Here is a 21,477-nt window from a genome sequence, read left to right on the forward strand (position 1 = left end):
TCGGAGGCTGAGGGGTGACCTTATAGAGGTTTACAAAATTATGAGGGGCATGGATAGGATAAATAGACAAAGTCTTTTCCCTGGGGTGGGGAAGTCCAGAACTAGAGGGCATAGGTTTAGAGTGAGAGGGGAAAGATATAAAAGAGACCTAAGGGGCAACGTTTTCATGCAGAGGGTGGTACGTGTATGGAATGAGCTGCCAGAGGATGTGGTGAAGGCTGGTAAAATTGCAACATTTAAGAGGCATTTGGATGTGTATATGAATTGGAAGGGTTTGGAGGGATATGGGCCGGGTGCTGGCAGGTGGGATTAGGTTGGGTTGGGATATCTGGTCGGCATGGACGGGTTGGACCGAAGGGTTTGTTTCCATGCGGTACATCTCTATGACGCTATAAGAGGCATGGATGGGGTGAATGCACTGAGTCTTTTTCCCAGAGTTGGAGAATCAAGGACTAGAGGACATCAGTTTAAGGTTAGAGGGGAAAGAATAAAAGGGAACCTGAGGGGCAACTGTTTTATACAGGGTGGCATGCATATGGAATAAGCTGTCAACAGAAGTGGTTGAGGCAGGTACATTAACAACATTTAAAAGGCATTTGGACAAATACATGGATAGGAAAGGATTTGAAGGATATGGGCCAAGTGCAGGGAAATGGGGTTAGCCTGGACAGCCATTTTGGTTGGCATGGACCAGTTTGGGCCAAAGGGCCTGTCTCTGTGCTGTAAGACTCTATGACTCTAGAATACAAAATGTTGCTTGACTGTCCCATGGATTGAAGCATTAGGCACAAAGATAAGCCGTTTGAATTATGAAATGGCTAACTTTGCGCTGGTTAAGATTAAAGTGAACCATGGGAAATTTGCAACTACAATAAATTGGATATAAATATTCAATTCTTTGCAGCATGGTCCCATCAAAGAAGACTCAGTCAAAGATGTCTTGCCTTGGAAATGTATCCCATTATACAACTCTAAAAGTGAAAATCACCATTGTCCCAGAAGACCACAGGCTTCTCTCCAATTGGAGAGACTTGACTGATTACAAGTTGATCCTGAAGGTGACCACTCTGCAGATGATGGACGAGGTTGAGAAGGCAAGATCCTCATAGTGACTTCAAGCAGTATAGGAATATGTGGCTAACAGAAGATAGAGCACTGAATACATGAAATCGTATTATGATGAATTGTACTAGCAGATAAATTCCACGATTGGTATGGAATTTTCCTTCCTTCTGCATTAAATTGAATTTCTTAGAACTAAGATTTGCTGTCTTTCTGAAATATCAAATCAAAGGTAGTAAGGTTAATTGAATAAACTTTCTTAAAAGCTTGCAGATCTTCTGATAAGATGTACATGTGATATACACTTTTGATCTTATTTTACTTATATTTATCCCATAATAACTAAGCTGAATTACGATTTTGGTGTGCTGAAAGGGCTGCATTGGGTTAGTCTGAACATACTCTCCAATTTCTCATGCGCGACTGAAATTTAAAATGCGCTAAAACCCCCAATACTAAAGATTATAAAAAACTTTTGACCAATGTGGAACTGAACTATACAAGGTTCATCCCTGTGTAAAAAGGAGAAAGTGAGGACTGCAGATGCTGGAGATCAGATCTGAAAAATGTGTTGCTAGAAAAGAGCAGCAGGTCAGGCAGCATCAAAGGAGCAGGAGAATCGACTTTTTGGGCATAGGTCTGGAGGTCTTTGCTTTAATTTCTCCTCTGAACTGATATTGTCTCTAGTGAGGGAAACATCAGTTGAATTTGCTGTCACAACTGCACCAGCACATCTGGATATACAAGGAGCTAAATCGTTACCACTCATGACCCTCAGCTAATGATTTGCACATGAAAGTGCACTTGTAGGTAAATTACATGAAGGGCAGAGGCGATGCTTCTATTGTCTAAATAGCCTGGTTGCATTTACAGTTTAGGAACCTTCAGGAAGAATGGAATTTGAATGAAATGAAACTGCAGAATTGTTAGCATTATTTTAAACAGAGGAAAGGGAAAGCAGCAGTTCCGCCAGTTTCTGATTTTTTTTTTGGTGCACACGGCTCGTTTGCATACTTAAACCTTCTACTTGCTGTATATCCAGAATATGAATATCCATAACAGAAACAAAGTACGAACACTTTCATTATTCAATGATATAAAACTAGCAAGATATGTATGTATCAGTCTCAAATTATAAACCTTGGCATCTTCCATGCTTCCCGAAATCCCCTTAAATGAGCTCCACAGGCCTCATAGAGAGCACTTGTCCAGTCTCCCATGGCTCTCATATGAATGCTAAAGTGGTCTTCTTCAGAGGCAGAAGTTAATGTGAATGGATGCCATTCATATCGAGATATTGAAGGACAGTGCAGGAAGATGTACTGACCAGCTTTCATTTTAAAGCCTTGTTTTTTCATTTGAAGCTCAAGTACCCTGGAGGGATGTACAATCACCTGTCCGTCAAAAGAAAGGTTCTTAATATAAGTAGTCTTGTAAGGTATTGTACATAGTTCTTATATTTACAGTAAAGTCAAAATTTCATCAGTTCTTAGGAGATATTGCTGAATCTGAACTTGGGAAAAGTATAATGATAAATGCTCACTTTTAATTAAGTTAAACATTTAACCAAGTCTTTAAAACCCATGCTTAGTATAGCCATCATTACTTCCTGATTTACTTTATCTTCATTTTTTTCTCTTTAGTGACTTGTGCGATAGAGTCTCCCTGATCATCTATAATATTGATGTGCAAATTATTTGTTCACTGTTTTTATATTTATTATGCTGACTATAATACAGCTCTGCTTTATTCATCAGAGTATAAGGAAACACGACAAACTAAATGTTTAAATGTAAATGACCTTCCTGTGACATTTGATAGAACAGCAACAGGTTCATTGATTCAGAACTCAGAGGCCACATGCATCACTCATGGTACTACTTGACACCCAGTTAGATTGGGGTTTATCACTTCTTAATCTGGCTGATAGGTCAGATAAATTTTAAAAATGCATATAGCTGTTCACCAAAGAGGAAGGGAAATGCTAAACTGTCAGGTGAAATAATTTCTGAGCACAAAACAAGTAAGATATAGGTATGTAAAGAAATACTTCAGTCAGAGTAAGATGTTACCAAGTAGTTTTTACCTTTGTAATCACGACTTTTTGCAGAGATCTATAATATCGAATCAATCTTTCACAAATGTACAGAAAAACAGGACCCAAAACCCATTTCCAAGTCTGAAAAGAAAAAGTATAACAATTGTTGAAACAAGCTCAGTATAAATTGGCACTAGAGAGATTGCCTCACTGTTGGCTAATACATTAAAGTTGCTTCTGAGCTGTATTAATTTTTATAACTTTAATGAATAAGTAGTCATGCTATACAATTTACAATTGAAATGCAGGTATTGCTCCAAGCATTCGTGCAAAGGCAATTTGGAAGAGAAATAGAAATAGAGAGATAGAGAAAGAAACGGAATTCGTGATGGGAAAGAATTAGAATACAAATTTGAAATAGACAGAGATATATTGAGAATTATAGGAAGAGAAGAGAAACAGGAAAAATAAAGAAGAAAGATCAAACAGAAAAAGAGAACAAGTTATATTTGGAAATGGTTGCAAAAGTCCTCGAGAATTTATTCAATGAATGAAAGTGTAGGTATGTGAAATGACAAACATTCTCCACCTATGAAGTTATAAACAATAGTTTAATTGATTATAGACAAGAATAGTGAAATACTAAGTGGATATGCCATTGCACTGCTTTCATAGAAATACAGGAATTGCTCGAAGAAAAAAAGGACTACAATCAATCTAGATGATTTTCAAACATCCTGGTAGTTATTTAATAACATGATCATGGATTTGTTGACTAATCATAGGAGTTAGTCTCAATGCATTAATGAACATCAGACCCAGGCTTGAGACAAGGAAGGCCATGGTAGTGCAGAACTTTGAGAATCATAGTCATCTTCAATTATCATGTGATAATCAAATTTTCCATGTCATAGACTTCTTTCAGAAAACAACATTCTATATCATTTAAATTTGTGAGTGTTGAAATGGCTTTTCATCCTTAAAATATGATTGCTTTCTGACACCAACTGGAGTGATGATGATCAGGCTGACAGAAAAACTCATCTGAAATGCAGAAAAATTATTTAAAGATATACCTGCAGGAATGAGACAAATTTCTGGGCCTTTCAGGCTGAGTCAGAACCATGAACCACATTGTGACCAGGGTCCTCTAAGACATTAATTACCGTCACTAAATGGCTGCGGCAGGAAATGTTCATTTATAATGTGTCATAAAGGTCAAGCTTAATATTAGGTTCAATGGTACAGGCACTGCGAGGAAACAAAAATATCAGTTTTGGAAACTAGTGAAGGAATGTTGGATTTGCAGAGAATTTGAACTTACATGGTTGGATTTTCACCGTTCACATGAGTAGCTCAACTCAGGAAATTTCCTGGCTCAGCTTCCCTGTCTCAGGAAAATGTGCTCTAAGCAGGATGACATTTGGTCTGGGAAATGGGTGTAAGATGAAGTTGGGTGCCTTGTCTCCAGCTGCAGGTTGAAGGTAGCCATAGCACTTGCCACATGCATTGCCAAGCAGCAAAGCTAGTTATTTATAAAGTCTGCTTTGGTTCTCTGCAATGTTGTCCCAATTGTTTGACAACTGTGTTATTTAACCTCACAACTCCTTATACCCCACCACTCCCTATTCTACAGGCATGCTAAATCACGTCAACCCATTAAAGATCTGCGTCCCCTCAAGAGGAGCCTCTTGGTTCGAGATCGACAAATGTGGTCTATTCAAAAAGCAAGGTTCATTAGTTTATTGAACTAATGAACCTTGACGCAATTCTATTCAGCAACACAGAGATTGAAGTTTCTGTGTTCTGTGATGAAGTTGTTCAATTACATTTGAAAATTAGACATTATTTATATGTTTTTTAAGAAATAGTACAGCCTTAATTACAAGAAAGACCAATTACATATAATAAGGTGACATGATTTACAGCAAATTATTCCAATGATATTTCCTGGGAAAGGGTTCTTAATTACAAGAAAGGTCCAAACAACTGTAATAAGGTGACATGATTGAAGACAGGCTAATCCAATGGTATTCTATGCTAAAAGATACCTTATTTACGTAAATTATCATGCCATGTACTGGTTTAAGGTTTGTTGAAACGGTCAATTAATATGTCAGTATTCAGCTTTTGAAAACTCTATTGTCCTCTTATCTTTGAACTGCAACTTAATTCTGCAAATCAGCAGTATGGTTCACAGGCCATTTTATAGTATTCTTTTAAATCGAGAAACCATTTTGTTCTAATAAAAAATCTACATATTTTGTTGCCTAAATTCAAATTTTATATCCTCATTCCCCACTTTGGTCATTCTATGACCACACCATAAAGGCATGGATCAAATTAATCCAATTCAATGGCAGGAAAAGACTGCCATACTTCCTTTTCCTCCGAAGGGGAACCAAGGGCAGGCAATGATGTTTCCTCATCATGATTAGATTAGATTAGATTAGATTAGATTACTTACAGTGTGGAAACAGGCCCTTCGGCCCAACAAGTCCACACCGACCCGCCGAAGCGCAACCCACCCATACCCTTACATTTACCCCCTTTAACCTAACACTATGGGCAATTTAGCATGGCCAATTCACCTAACCCGCACATCTTTGTGACTGTGGGAGGAAACCGGAGCACCCGGAGGAAACCCACGCAGACACGGGGAGAATGTGCAAACTCCACACAGTCAGTCGCCTGAGTCGGGAATTGAACCCGGGTCTCTGGCGCTGTGAGGCAGCAGTGCTAACCATGTAGATTTAAATATCTAAATATGTAGATTTAAGTAAAGAAAAAGCATGTTCAGGTTGGAACCAATATTGTCAATAGAAGTTAATATCTTAGCAATAATATGCTTAACTATAGCAATACCAACAAAAAGACCAATTAAAACAATAGTACCATACAAAGACATATTAATTAATCAGTTGTACCATGAGCAAAACCCCAATCTTCACATCCCGCACTTTCATTCATTTGGTTGACAAAAGTGTGAATATTATCTATATGTCTAGTAATGTTATCAAAAAAAGCAGTGACCCTCATAATGCATTTTCCTTTAATTATAACGCAAAATCCACCTTTCTTCGCAAGTATGTAATCGGTTTTGTTGGGCAAATAGGCACAATTCAGAAAGCATTTCTAATTTCTATTAAGGTATCAGTTGTCTCATTTCCCAAAATTATGAGTCCACCAATGAGATAATTATGGTTTTGATGACTAATAAATCTTAAGGACTCTCCTAATGAAAGAACACTAAGAGCTGCATATGTCAATGAGTGTGTTTTACTTCTTGATATGGTCTTTGAATTCTTCCATTCTGCACAGAAGTCAGGAGAATCTGTATGTTTAAAAGGGGAATTATGATTTCATTGCCAGGTAATTGGAGAGGGAACAGAAGTTGGAAATAATGTTCCTACAGCTACGAAATGAGGACTACTTGCTGTATTCAGGACAAGGTAGTTAGCTGCCTTATTATAACTGAAAAAAATAATATCCTTTTAATCATAGTACAAAAAAAATTTAGGCACTCTAACATAAGCGCACCCCCATTCCTTATTCTTGTAGTAATTTGGATAGGATATTACGGATTTATTGAAGGAAGTCCATAAACAAGTAGCAGGTGGAGATAGGTAATAACTAAAAAAGATATTATGTCATGTAAATACTTTAGTACTATTCCATTACCCCATGTTAGGATTTGGAAGGATAAAACGGGTCAGGGAGTCTCTTACTGAAGTAAACGCATAACAAATTACTTCATCCTCTCCAAAAATTTTATTATGGGTTTCTAGAAACATCCCCCCTTTGTCTCTTTTACTATGTGATCTATCTGAAAGGGAATAAGGCTTATCAGGGATGCCCATAGTACAAATGTAATCAAATTGGCACATGACAGTTTTACATGGTAAATACTATTTTCTTGTTCTAAATGGTCTTTACCATGAACTGCGAATTTTTTATGCAGTTGACCACTGCAAAAGTCTTTCTTGGAAACATTCAGTCTTTTGGCACACAAGAACTGATCCACAGTCTCTGTTTGCTCAGGATCGCACAGGCAAACTGTCCCTTCTTATGCACCAATGCTGGCAATGGCAAGTCCACACAGCAGGTCAAGTTCGACCTTTATCATCTCCCCCTTTGCAAGGTTGGAGACCGTGAAGTGTCCATTGTAATAAAGTATAAACCATTTCCTCTTTGTATGTAAGTATATACAATATACATATATTCAATTAAAATAGGCAGTAGCAAAGAAGTAACACAAACTAATCTGGTAGAGGTCACCCATATTCTGGTTTGAGTATTGCGGGAGTAGTATATTTGATGTCATAATTTGTGCCTTTCAGCAGGCTAGAAGCCCTAAGAGCAATTTTGAAATAAATAATTCTCAAATTGATCAAACTCACATCGCCCGTGGGGTAAATATATTGCCTATACTGGCAAAAAGTTCGTTCATTTAAAATTATGCACTAGCATTCCCTTCCTTCCCATTATTTTCTTATTTTATATGGAAAAACCCAGGCATGGGCCAATTAAGCAAATCTATTTTTATAAATCCAGCTTTGCTGGGATGTAATGCTCTTTGAAGTTTTGCTACTAAAAAAAACTATATTATCTAAAATTTAGATTAGTTCTGCAATATATTGTTTTTTTTTAAAAAAAATTAACATTGTGCCCAATTAAATGGCCTAATCTACAGCTTTGGTTAGTAGTAACTAGAATTAAATGTAGAAATCTGATGATGACTTTGAGAAAAGTCGGTAATAAATATTGGCTAGAGGGCAATGCTGTCCCCAAATTATGGTAACATGACACAAAGATTTCAAACCACACTGAAATTTTTCTAATATTGAGCTAACCCTAGAATATAGATATTGGTATAGTCTTAAAATTATAAACCATCACTGTTCAGTTATAAATATCTAAGTGAACATAATAGCTTAGCCAGACACCCCTTCTTAGATCTAACAGCCCAATCCAAAAATAAATCAAATCAACCAGTGTGTATTCTTACAAACTCCATACACAAAGCAAAGATATTTAGGCTTAGCGTCCATGTATGAAATCAAATCACTTGATAATTCAGTCAGTAGTATATTGTAGTATAAAGTGCCTGTAAATATTTCAGAAATGGAAATTTGCAAATTACTTCCAAATTTCAAAACAATATTGAAAATAATCCAAACACTAAACCTGTATGATTACAGTCAGTGAGCAACAGAGAAATCAACCTCTACATTGTGAATTTTCACTGAACAGACAGTATCATTCACCCGTGATTTTGCACCTTACCCAGGTCTGGCATACCCATCCTTGTATTGTGTCTAAATGGGTTTTGCGAGGGACCCAATGGGATCCGAAGTTTGGGGTGTAAGGCTACCTGCTTGGCAGCTGAATCTCCTTGCCCTTTACTCTAGAAACAGTATCAGTTTCATCAGGATGAGCCAGATATCTTGATAAGTGTCAGATTGATTGGACAAAATAGCATTACTATAATGCTGCCCCCTTTGAAGTTAAAAATCTTCAATGTTCCCACAAGGCTCCAAAATCATGGATCATATTAAAAGCACAATGAAGAGTCAGTGTATATTAGTAGATTTTCCTTTTGATGCGATGAAAGCCTGTCAATTCCCAACGTCAGCTCCGAGGTAACATTAAAGACACATTACTCCATATTGGCCACATTTCAACAGTTAAAGCAAGGGCCAGGCATTTGCCCCTGGGTTTTGATGTCTTGTTGCCAGTCACAAAGGTTAAATGTTGGGGCCTGCCTGTCCCCATTTTCAGGATCCCCTCGAGAAAGCGTTGTCCAGCAGTGGTCGTCGGGTAGGTACATGAGGTAGGTTCCGCCCCCAGTGGGTATCCTGGTTCCAATCAACCCTATCATGGCTGGCATATGGTATTCGGAATCGTGAGGATGCTGAATATAATTTGTTTAACCTGTAACTTGCATCATGGTTCCGTCTGGTTCTGGCCATCCCATAGGAAAACCACCACTCACCTCATTTGCGACTGGAAATTCCTGGACTGGTTTGTACTGTTGGTCTGGATCATGTCAGTGACTCCAGCCAGAAAGCATTGCAAAAGCATAGGGTCAAATACAGGTAATTGAGTGTCTTGATTATTGTTCATTTGTTTGTCACTTCCATCAGACAGATAGACTCATCTTTCAGACTTGTAACACAAGCCATTCGTATTCAGGCTACTCCTAGAATTTTACTGCATTTGCATCCGTATCACACTTGGACATACTGAGCAAATTTGGCCGTTTGGTCTTGTAGTCAGGAGCATGCTTCATTAACATTACTCTAGTCCCTAGGATGGGACCCAGTTTAGGATGGTGCAAGTCACTCATCCCCATGATATCGACTACGAAGACTGAATGCTTCATTTTCAAAAGAAGGAAAAGTTTCAACAAGTGGATGCTTTAAATTAATGCTGGAGACAATCAGGAGATGATTCAATTCCCTACAGTGTGGAAACAGGCCCATGTCCACACCAATCCTACAAAGAATAAACCATCTAGACCCATAATGCACCTAACACAATGGGCAATTTAGCATGGCCAATTCACCTGACATGCACATCTTTGGACTGTGGGAAGAAACCGGAGCACCTGGAGGAAACCCATACAGACACAGGGAGAATATGCAAATTCCACACAGACAAGTCGGACCCTGGTATCGCAAGGCAGCAGTGCCAACCACATAGCCACAGGGCTCAGCATGTATACAGGAACAAAATCCCAATTCTCAAAAAGGGTCAGTGTGCCAGACATAGGCTCAGGATTCCGAGTAGAATCTAAGTTTTTTTTTATTTTACAGTATTGTTGCTTTAACTTTGTTTATATATTCCTCAATCTTAGTGGCCTTACATTGTTTTCTCATGTCATTTCTAATTTTTTTATACACATATATATAAATGAATGGGAATGGTTTTATATAGATATATATATATATATATATATATATAAAACCATTCCCATTCACCTCCCCAACTTTTGGGAGTTTCATCTGCCATATATATCTATCCCTATTCCCCCAATCATCTGCAAAATTTCTTCAACTGGCCAGTAATGTAGCTTTCCATTCTTTAATTAACAATGAATTAATGCAGTCATGTTTTAAATTAGCCATTAATCAATATGACAGGTCACTGAGAATGTGTGATGGAGTCCTGCCAATTAATATTGATTCAGGCTAATACAATTGATTTATTATAAATATTAATAATATAAATAATAATATATAATTAATAATGAATCTTTATAATAATAAATAAAATAACCATTATCTTTAATTCAAGGTGGAAACCCAACAAGTGACTAAAACATTTTTAAAACTGTACTCTGCTGCTTTTCCCTCTTATTGCATCATTCTCTTCCCTTCTGTAGTTGATCTCCTTGCCTCTATTTTCATTTTAGCCTCATTTAACCAATTTATTAATTTATGCTTGTATAACTTTAAAGCCTGTTCCTAACTATACATTTTGGAATCTTACTTGTCATAATCTGAAAGCTAATTTTAGGCTTTGAATTTTCAGCGAATCAAAAATTGCAAGAGGAGAATAACTAAATAGGTGATTTGTCTCATTCACTTGTCCTAGTCATTGTATCACATAGCTGTGACATTATGGAGCTTGCCAACTCCATGAAATGGGGCAGTGATGCTACAAAAGAAATAATGATTGATATACCACCCTATTCCTCGATATGTTTGGCTGACCCTAATTTCCAAAGGTTGGAATACTGGGTGACAGCAGTGCCTGCTTAAGTCAGGCAGTAGTCCTTTTTCATTATTAAGGACACCTAATGATATGGATAGAATTCAGCTTGAATTTTGGAGAGAGCACTGAGTGGAGTGGTACCAAGCATACTTTATGCATTACTGAATGTGGATACATCTGAAGAAGGTTATGGAATATAAATAAGTTTTCAATTATTTTTGTGGACATTGGAGGATCAACAGAGCTTAGTTCTCATTGTCTTGTTTTGAGAGCGGATCTCCTCTTTGGTAATATATCAATGGTCATTTTTTAAATAATATATCTGAGTAACATCCAACATTTTATTTTCTTATATAATTTATAAATATATATTTATATATTATATATAAATTGGAAATTCATTTATTCAGTGTTTAATATTTAAAATGTAAAATGCATCCAGTTCCCAACTTTGAAATCCACTATAATTACACGGTTTTAGTCCCTTAATTTAAATCCAAAATTAGTTTTCTTAAGTAGTCCTGTCCAGTCATTGCTCAATTACAATGCTATAGGTCGTGAAATAACTGGAGCTGCCTTAAAAGGATTTGTCTATTCAAGTTAAAAAAAACTACTAATGCATGAATAATGGATGAATCCAAGGACACAGATACTAACCATAAGATTTTTTTTGATGATTTATTACAATCTAATGTTGAACTGAAACTTCAACTGTCAGTGAGGGAGGGGACTTTCTAAACAAAGCTACGGCTGGCACATCATAATCACCAATGAAACACATCAGTCTTAAAATTAAGTGGAAACAAATAAGTCTGAAACACAATATAAAGGTTATAATGTTGTTTTCCTCCGTATTCAATTTCAAATCAGCTTAATAAGGTTGGCTTTTATGTAAGGATAAAAGAGATTAGTTAGAAACTAATAGTAAGGCAGTCATGACCTGTAAAAAGAACAGGAGTTAATATTTTATTTCATAATCACTGTAAAATCCTTAATCTTAAAATTAATCATGTTAAATTTCCATAATAGAAATCAGATTCAAAACCGTCCCGGATCTCAAGCTCCAGGGAACAAAGTACAAACATTCAATCACCAACAAACAAATGTGCATTCAAACCGAATCACAAAAGGTTAAACTTTCTATTAGCTGTACAACTTTTTTTTTCTCTCTCTCTCACACACACACACACACCGTATCTCAGTTTTTAGCTTGGGAGTTTAGTCTGATAGATCCTGGCTGTGGCATCATTGCTTAACCAAGTGTGGAAGAATTGTTACCGCTGGCCAGCCTTATCTTTTAACACATCAGGAAAGAATAATGGCCACCCTCCATATTCCATAAACAAAGAACAATCACCAAAACGAATAAAAAGCAATAAAGCAAGACAAGCCAAGCTAAACAGATGCAACAGGTACAACAACATCAATACAGCAGATACATCAGCGAAATTATTATCTTGTCAATGTTGTTGCTGGACTATAGCAGTAAAGTTATTGAGAATTAAGTGAAACAGCTGTACATTTCAAAGACCAATCAGTCTGTAAGGAAGAGTCTGAAATGGGAGCTGCAAAAAAAATTATATAATTTTTTTTAAAAAGCGCCATTCGTCTAAATCCGAATTATCATTGTCTTCCTCATTAAAACTAAGGCCAACCATCGAATTGCGCAGTTCTGTTTGTTTACCAGTCACTTGTGACTTCTCCTTTAGTTTCTGTAATTGTTTTGCTCGAGCACTTCACTTTTAAGAACTTCAACAGACTTCATAGCACCATTTGCAGTTAATTCAATCCCCAATTTGGTGGCAGTATCCTGCCACGAGCGCAAAACTGAATCTTTGTGCCTCTCATCACAAAACTGTCGCCATAATCCAATTAACTCTTTCGTTCTCGCTCCCATGTTATGTTGCCAAATCAATGGCTGAGATTGAGGGATGCCTAATGATATTCTTCATCAGCCAATGTTTTGTTTAGGCCTCCATACAGTTTTCTAAAGGCCTCAAACCTTTCGGGAAATTTTTCACATAATTTCACTAACGATGATGAATCATCTGTTCTATCTATGTAATTACCCATTTTAAAATTACTTCAGTTTTATGGCAACTAATTTAAAAAAAATTACCCACTGATCAGACTTCCACAAATGCTAATTAATTTCACAAACCTTTTTATTAAACAATAACTTTAATTATAAAATATTGTGATATTTCTTTTCTTTTTTTAAATTTTTTTTTATTATATTAATAATAACCTATAAATAAGTATCAGGAACCTCTTGCTCCCTGTAACTTCAAATACCAGGGGCCTCTTGTGCCTGTAACCTCAAATACCAGGGGTCTCTTGCCCCCTGTAACTTCAAATGCCAGGGGCCTCTTGCCCCCGTAACTTCAAATGCCAGGAGCCTCTTGCCCCCCGTAACCTCAAATACTAGGGGCCTCTTGCCCCCTGTAACCTCAAATAACAGGGCCTCGTGCCCCTGTTACATCAAATACCAGGGGCTTCTTGTTCCCTGTAACTTCAAATGCCAGGGATCTCTTGCCCCTATAATTTCAAATGCCATTACCTCACACACCCATAGTAGGACTCATACACACAATACCAGCCCATAGAACTTCTGTGTTTATACGCGGAGAGCATTAAATACTATTAGTGGTGGGCAGAGTTCATAGGTTGACATTGAGGATATGAGGAACCAATGAAAAAAGTGTTGGCATGAATTGAATAGGTAAGAGCTTTTGAAGCAATCATTTAAAATGTTTCCACAGCTAGACCTTATTTCACAACCCTTTATGAACTACCAGCCCGAGAAAAGCTAGCCTGACTCTAGTATAATAGCTGGGACTAGAAGCTATCTACTCCTGCATAGGAGCCAGTCAAGCCAGAGGATGCATGCCAATGAAAATTGGATGTGTTGGGAGTAGGGCAAGAATCCTGAAATGGGGCCCCATTCACCATTCAAAAACAAAATCCAGCCCATCATTTTCTTTTAAGTCTAACAATTGTTGAATGTTTTTGTTTACGAATTACTAACAGAAAAAGCCATTCATAAACCCAAAATTTGAATCGCAAGTATGACTGAATGTGTCAGCAGAGATGGTAGGTCTCACATGCAGCTTCATAAAAAAAATTCCAAACATTACTCAACAACTGAAAGAAAAACACAAATAAATATTAGAGAGTTTCAAAGTATTATATTTGTGCTGTAAGACTTTAATGGGGCTAATCTAAAAAAAATGGACAGGTTTGGGTTGGGTGGGGATTAAACTCTTAAAGAGCTTCATGATATAAACCTATCTCTAACCCAACACTTCAGGCTTTAACTGAGATGGTATGGTGGATAGAAGTCTAAATTGATTCAAGGAGGCTGGTCAGTTCTTAAACACTGAGACTATGAGCCTCATGTATCAATAGGCTTTTGAATTTTATTCCTGTTGATTGTCCTAATGCACAAGCTCCAACTTGCTGCTCCACTCTGTGTTCAAACTCCCACTCGTTCGATTTGCATCTGTCTCCTCACTTGGAGAGTGTTCCACTTCCCATCTTCAACATATTTCATCCTGCAGACTCCATTGTCTGATTTTCCACACAAATGGAATCTCAACCTGATTTCTGGGAATGGAACCAATTAGTATTGAGTTAAAATTTCACAAACTTTGGGAAATATTGACCTCTGTGTTCCTGCAGATTTCGGATTCACCTGTTCCATGTGTAAAATGGCTATTACCCAAAACCTTTATTTACATCTTATGACTTATTCAGCAAACCACTGTGAACAATAGTATTTACTTAAAAACCCTTTTTCCATAAGAAAATGAAAAATGTTGGAAGTTACTTAACATACATGGTCTGTGAATAAAATGATCATGTGTAACCAAAATAATTGTTCTTTCTGGTCTGTCCAATTTTGTCCCATTTAGACACACATTGCACAAATAATCTTTAAAGTATTTAGGTCTTTGTATGAGATTGTTGTCTGTTGTCTGTTAATATTGTGCCTGTTAGTTCCTGGGGTGATGCTGCTTCTCTGCAGAATATTTTTGCCATATCATTAGTGCTGCAAATTTTGCAGCATTTATTGGAGAGCAGTTCACTTCTGAGACTGATGATAATTCAGTCCCTTACTTCCTTGGCAAACTCCCATCTGCTTCATCAGCTGTCTGCTGTGAAGAACAGCCTCTCCAGTTGCATGTAGATATATACAGCTGTGATGATAGCTCTGGCTGTCATCTTTCATCTGTTTGTTTGAGGTGACAACTTCTGTACACAGGGCCAAAGTTCAAAATAGGCTAACTATGTTGAATGTTTACATCTGACTAGCAGTCCAACTTTTAACTCTGGCAAATATTTGGCAGCTTATCAAAGTGAAGTTGGGCTTCCTGTCATTTCACTTTGGTTTTGTCATTTAGTTTTGTTAATACTTCTGGTCTCAGTAACTTCTTAGAGTTGGAAATGTAGTCTGGATGTGGCATATCATTTGTCACTACACTGGACTGTTTTCCCAAGCTTTGGATTATATATTTTTCCACTCTGCCACTTGCCTTGTAGCATTTGTGTTGGATCTAACTGACTTTTTTTTTGGTTATCCCTTTAGCATTTTCATTGCTACCCCCACCTTTCTATTTGACTGGGGATTGTGTGGAGATTTGTGTGCAGTGCCACATTTCTCAATTGTGATCTCAAGCACTTCCTGTATTTATTACAAACAATTCTAACATTGCTGCTAAAGTCTATCTCTCTCTGTGTGATGACGCACCTTAAGCTTTTGAAAAAAAGTTTACTATACATGGTTTTCCAGCAAAGGTATATTCCTTTCTAATTCCATCTTATTTCAAGGTTTGTGAAGATTTGTAGCTCAGGTTGAGGTTTAGGGTATAGGTTTGCTCGCTGAGCTGTAGGTTTGATATCCATATATGGTATCCATACATCTTATTCTATTCACTAACTCCCCAGGGCTCTGTGTACACGCTTACTTGTCCATTCTTCATTTCAATGATTTCATTCATTTATTTAATTCTAACTAACATTTACTTGATACTTTGATTTTATTTTATCAAGTTCATTCAAACTGCATGCCCCACATCTGCAATTTCGCCTCCTTGCACAGCAAACAATATATCTCGACTGTGATAATATATTGGGCAATAGATTTTTTTTAAAAAATCATTAATAGTTCTTTATGTCTTTTGCAGGTCTAACTATATTCTTCATAGTTCTATCCTTAACCCTTCTTACATTGACCTCAAGTTCAACTCTCAGTGATCTGGCAATGCTAACATTCCAAGACACTTTTTCATGCTTATTTTCATCAAAAGAATCATCATTCTCCATACAGACCACATCATTCAAAATATTATAAACAGCTTTAATATCTCTAAAAGTAGCTTAAAACCTTGTATCTTTCAACCTCGTTATGTTGCAGCATTTGTTAAATCAATTTGGCCATTCGCCTCTGAAATTTCCTTTCTTCTTCTTCCTAATACTTACGACTATTTTTTCTCGTACTTATGTTCCCACTCTTTTTAAACCAAGACATCTACATGCTGTCATTTTTTTTTTCATGATTTGGAGATGCCAGTGTTGGACTGGGGTTTACAAAGTTAAAAATCACACAACACCAGGTTATAGTCCAACAGGTTTAATTGGAAGCACTAGCGTTCGGAGCGTTGCTCCTTCATCAAGTGATCACCTTCATCACCTGATGAAGGAGCAGCGCTCTGAAAGCTAGTGCTTCCAATTAAACCCGTTGGACTATAACCTGCTGTTGTGTGATTTTTAAATTTTTTTCAGGAGTCCAACTTCCTCATACAATTAATTGACCATTAAAATTCAAATCTTGGTGGAATCTAATCAGAATCTCTTGTTTTTAAATTTTCATTTTACAGTTTTTGATCTTGAAGGTACCCCACAGTGTCTCCCTTCATCTTAGCTTCTTAAATTTAATAACTTGTTCCAAATCAATACAGGCCATATTTGATATATAATGAATATAAATTATTAGTTAATCTAGCAGTCGGGGGGAACCTAGTGTTAGTGACCATAGCATGAATGAATTTCTAGGAATGTTCTTTGATGATTGCAGATTTCATTATCATTCACAACTCCTCAGATACTGAAGTTCACGCAGCAAGAACTGGACAACATTCAATGCTGGAATAGTAAGTTGCAATTAACAATCATGCCACACAAGTATCAGACAGTGATAATTTCCACCAAGAGAGAATGTGACCACCTTCTCTTGGTATTCAAAGTGTTACCATTGTTTATTTTCCCACTATCAATATTCTGGGGATATACAACTGAATAGAAATTTAACTGGACCATCCATACAGATATTGTGGCCACGAGAGCAGGTCAGAGGCTATGGGAATTCTACAGCGAACAACTCACCTCCAGACTCCTCAATACCTGTCCATCATTTACAAGCACAAGTCAGGAGCGTGATAGAATACTCTTCACTTGTCTGAAAGAGTACAGCTGCAACATCACTCAAGCTTGTCACTACAAGGGCAACACAGTCCACTTGAATGGCACCCAAACCCCCACCTTAACTACCTCTAATACTGATACACAGTTGTAGTGGCATGAACCATCTCCAAAATGCACTGCAGCAATTTGCTAAATCTCCTTCACAGCAACTTCTAAACCAATGACATACGCAATAGATTCCTTGGGTGTTGCCACAAGAAACCCCATCAACGAGACAAGAAGTACTGTATTGATAATGACATGTGTCATAGAACAAACCATCACAATGTTGAAGATGAGTTTCAAAGTGAACAATAGGCTTTGAGATTCCCTTCGGTGTCACTAATGTGAGTATCCAGAATGATAGGAGAGTGTTAGTGTCTTGCAACACACTGCGCAGTTGAGAAAATAGCAGGTAGAATAGAATGGAATTTGCTGATTAAACACGTAAGGAAGAGGAAGAGTTGGAAGACAGAGAAGAAGAGGATTCATTGCCATATCAACCATTTACATCTGTCTCTAAGATACAAAAGGTATCCTACAAAACAAAGGTTCAATTTATATAAAACCAAAGACTGAAATTCTGCAGCCTCCTCCCACTAGCTAGAAATTCGGGTGGGCAGAAGAAATGTTAAAGAAAACTTAAAAATGATATTGGGAGAGGAAACCCTCTGAACTAATCACTAAATTTTGAGTAACCAGTCCACTACTGGTGGAATACCAATGATGATGGAATGATGCCTGCAATTTCCCACTTAAGGACCTAATTGGCAGCAGGGCAGGAAAGCGTCTTCTTACCTCAGACCTAAGCAGCATAGAGTCCTCAGCTTTCATCCTCACATCCACTTAAATGCCTCGACCATCAAACTGGTCACAGAGCAGGGATCAAATTCCATCCATAATATGCAAAAATGTGGAACTATTTTTAGGTAGGTAGAATGGAAAAGCAAAATATTTCTTAAAAGGTGAAATAATATAAATGTTAGGATCCAGAGGAATTTGGGGGTCCTTATGTCCAAACTACAAAAAGTTATCATGCAGGAAAAATAAGCAATTAGGAAAGAAAACTGGACATTAACTTTTATTACAAGTAGATAGGAATAGGAGATTCAAGAGCTTCTGCTGTAGTTAAATGTGACTTTGGTGAGACCACAGCCTGTGTAATGTGTATAGATTGGTCTTTTTATTTAAGAAAGAATATAGTTGCCTTCAAAAAGAGATTGTCTAGGTTAATTCCTGCATTGAGATCTCTTCATTGAGTAGAATGGTTCTCCATTCACTGATAGAAAGATGATTTCTTTAAAATGTATATAACTCTTATTTTCTATTTTCACTGCAGATGATGCAGAGGAGTGAGTCCTAGGCTCACATGTGTCCATCTGCTTTCTTTGTTGTTTTTAAAAAGGTTTTGCTCTTTTTCTTCATTTTTTTCCTTGTTTTAAAACAAAAGTCTTTGTGACGGGTTAATTGGCAGCTTCTCCTGGCATTCGGGGTAAGTGACAGTGGCAAATCTCCTCTAACGGTCAGAGGTGGTGGCGGAAGTGGTAGCAAGATCCTCCTAGTAATCGATGTGAGGCTTGCAGGCTGACCGAGACTTTAAGCTGTAGCTAAGTCTGGGTGCCTGCATTGGTGATTCCAAACTCCATTATGGAGATAAGACTTAGACTTTAAAATACAAAATGAACAGTAATTCCTGTCGTTCTTAGTTACTTTTAAAAAGGACTTCCATTGAGCTCACAACTGCAATGAAATAGCTAACACACACAACATTTCTGTATGATACTATTCATTAAGCAAACTCAAAATACAGAAATGAAACAGATAAAACACCAGACATTGCACTGCAATGTTTTTCTTACCTTCTGGCTTTTATTTCGACTGTGTTTTTTTAAATTCTGGTTTTGTCACCAAGACGGCACCAGAGAATGGTGACTTTGTAAACTTTCCACTCCATTAATATATTCCGATACTTGAACACATAATAATAAAATCTAATTCTAATTCTTATGGGGCTGACAAAATGACTGCAAAAGGCAGTTTTCTCTGGCTGGAGTGTCATGAGTGAAAGGTTACATATTGAGGAGAAAGGGTCAACTATTTAGGATTAAAGTTAGGAAAAATCCCTTTACTCTGGAGGTTTTAAGACTTTGGAATGTTCTGCCATAGAGAGCTCTGGATGATGAGATCGATAGACATTTTTTGGGACTAAAGTAAGTGAATAATATGAGGTTAGGGCATGAAAGTGGAGTTAGAGTCATAGAGACGTATAGCATGGAAACAGACCCTTCAACCCATCCGTGTCGACCAGATATCCCAACCCAATCTAGTCCCACCTGCCAGCACCCGGCCCATATCCCTCCAAACCCTTCTTATTCATATACCCATCTAATGCCTTTTAAATGTTGCAACTGTACCAGCCTCCACCACTTCCTCTGGCAGCTCATTCCATATACGTACCACTCTCCACGTGAAAACGTTGCCCCTCAGGTCTCTTTTATATCTTTCCCCTCTCACCCTAAACCTATGCCTCTAGTTCTGGACTCCCCCACCCCAGGGAAAAGACTTTGTCTATTTACCCTTTCACTATTCTATCTACCTGCAACTCCACTTTCAAGGAGCTATGAACCTGCAGTCCAAGGTCTCTTTCTTCAACAAAACTCCCTAGGACCTTACCATTAAGTGTATAAGTCCTGCTAAGATTTGCTTTCCCAAAATGCAGCACCTCGCATTTATTTGAATTAAACTCCATCTGCCATCTCTCAGCCCATTGGCCCATCTGATCAAGATCCTGTTGTAATCTGAGTGCTAAGATTTGCTTTCCCAAAATGCAGCACCTCGCATTTATCTGAATTAAACTCCCATCTCTCAGCCCATTGGCCCATCTGATCAAGATCCTGTTGTAATCTGAGATAACCTTCTTCGCTGTTAACTATACCTCCTATTTTGTTGTCATCTTCAAACTTACTAACTATACCTCTTATGTTCATATCCAAATCATTTATGTAAATGACGAAATGTAGAGGACCAAGCACCGATCCTTGTGGGACTCCACTGGTCACAGGCCTCCAGTCTGAAAAACAACCCTCCACCACCACCCTCTGTCTTCTACCTTTGAGCCAGTTCTGTATCCAAATGGCTAGTTCTCCCTGTATTCCACGAGATGTAACCTTGCTAACCAGTATCCCATGGGGAATCTTGTTGAACACCTTATTGATGTCCATATAGATCACATCTACTGCTCTGCCCTCATCAATCCTCTTTGTTATTTCTTCAAAAAACTCAATCAAGTTTGTGAGATATGATTTCCCATGCACAAAACCATGTTGATTATCCCTAATCAGTTCTTGTCTTTCCAAATACATGTACATCCTGTCCCTCAGGATTCCCTCCAACAACTTGCTCACCATCAACATCAGGCTCACTGGTCCAGTCTGTTCCCTGGCTTGTCCTTACCACCCTTCTTAAACAGTGGCACCATGTTAGCCAACCTCCAGTCTTCCGGCACCTCACCTGTAACTATCGATAATACAAGTATCTCAGGAAGAGGCCCAGCAATCACCTCCCTATCTTCCCACAGAATTGAAAGGTACACCTGATCAGGTCCTGGGGATTTATCCCCTTTTATGTGTTTCAAGATATCCAGCACTTCCTTCTCTGTAATATGGACATTTTTCAAGATGTCACCATCTATTTCCCTACATTCTATATCTTCCATGTCTTTTTCCACAGTAAATACTAATGCAAAATACTTGTTTAGTATCTCCCCCATTTCCTGTGCCTCCACACAAAGGCCGCTTTGCTGATCTTTGAGGGGTCCTATTCTCTCCCTAGTTACCCTTTTGTCCTGAATGTATTTGTAAAAACCCTTTGGATTCTCCTTAATTTTATTTGCCAAAGTTATCTCATGTCCCCTTTTTGCCCTCCTGATTTCTCTCTTAAGTATACTCCTATTGCCTTTATACTCTTCTAAGGATTCACTTGATCTATCCTGTTTATACCTTACATATGCTTCCTTCTTTTTCTTAACCAAAGCCTCAATTTCTTTAGTCATCCAGCATTCCCTGTACCAACCAGCCTTTCCTTTCACCCTAACAGTAATATACTTTCACTGGATTCTCGTTATCTCATTTCTGAAGGCTTCCCATTTTCCAGCCATCCCTTTACCTGTGAACATCTGCCCTCAATCAGCTTTTGAA

At 37.7% G+C, this 21,477-nt stretch overlaps 1 protein-coding gene across 1 annotated transcript in view; it reads right to left on the reverse strand.

Moving 5' to 3' along the window:
• The window catches only part of LOC122553236 (NADPH oxidase 3-like), a 58,754-nt gene that overhangs the window by 12,403 nt on the left and 24,874 nt on the right, over positions 1-21,477 (reverse strand). Inside the window, exons 8-9 of the mRNA XM_043696821.1 lie at positions 3,149-3,241; positions 2,203-2,456 (exon numbers count right to left, since the gene is read on the reverse strand). Coding sequence (XP_043552756.1) covers positions 2,203-2,456; positions 3,149-3,241 — 347 coding nt within the window. The remainder of the gene's footprint in view (positions 1-2,202; positions 2,457-3,148; positions 3,242-21,477) is intronic.

Source organism: Chiloscyllium plagiosum, chromosome 9 (genome assembly GCF_004010195.1).
Source record: "Chiloscyllium plagiosum isolate BGI_BamShark_2017 chromosome 9, ASM401019v2, whole genome shotgun sequence".
Classification (NCBI taxonomy): domain Eukaryota; kingdom Metazoa; phylum Chordata; class Chondrichthyes; order Orectolobiformes; family Hemiscylliidae; genus Chiloscyllium; species Chiloscyllium plagiosum.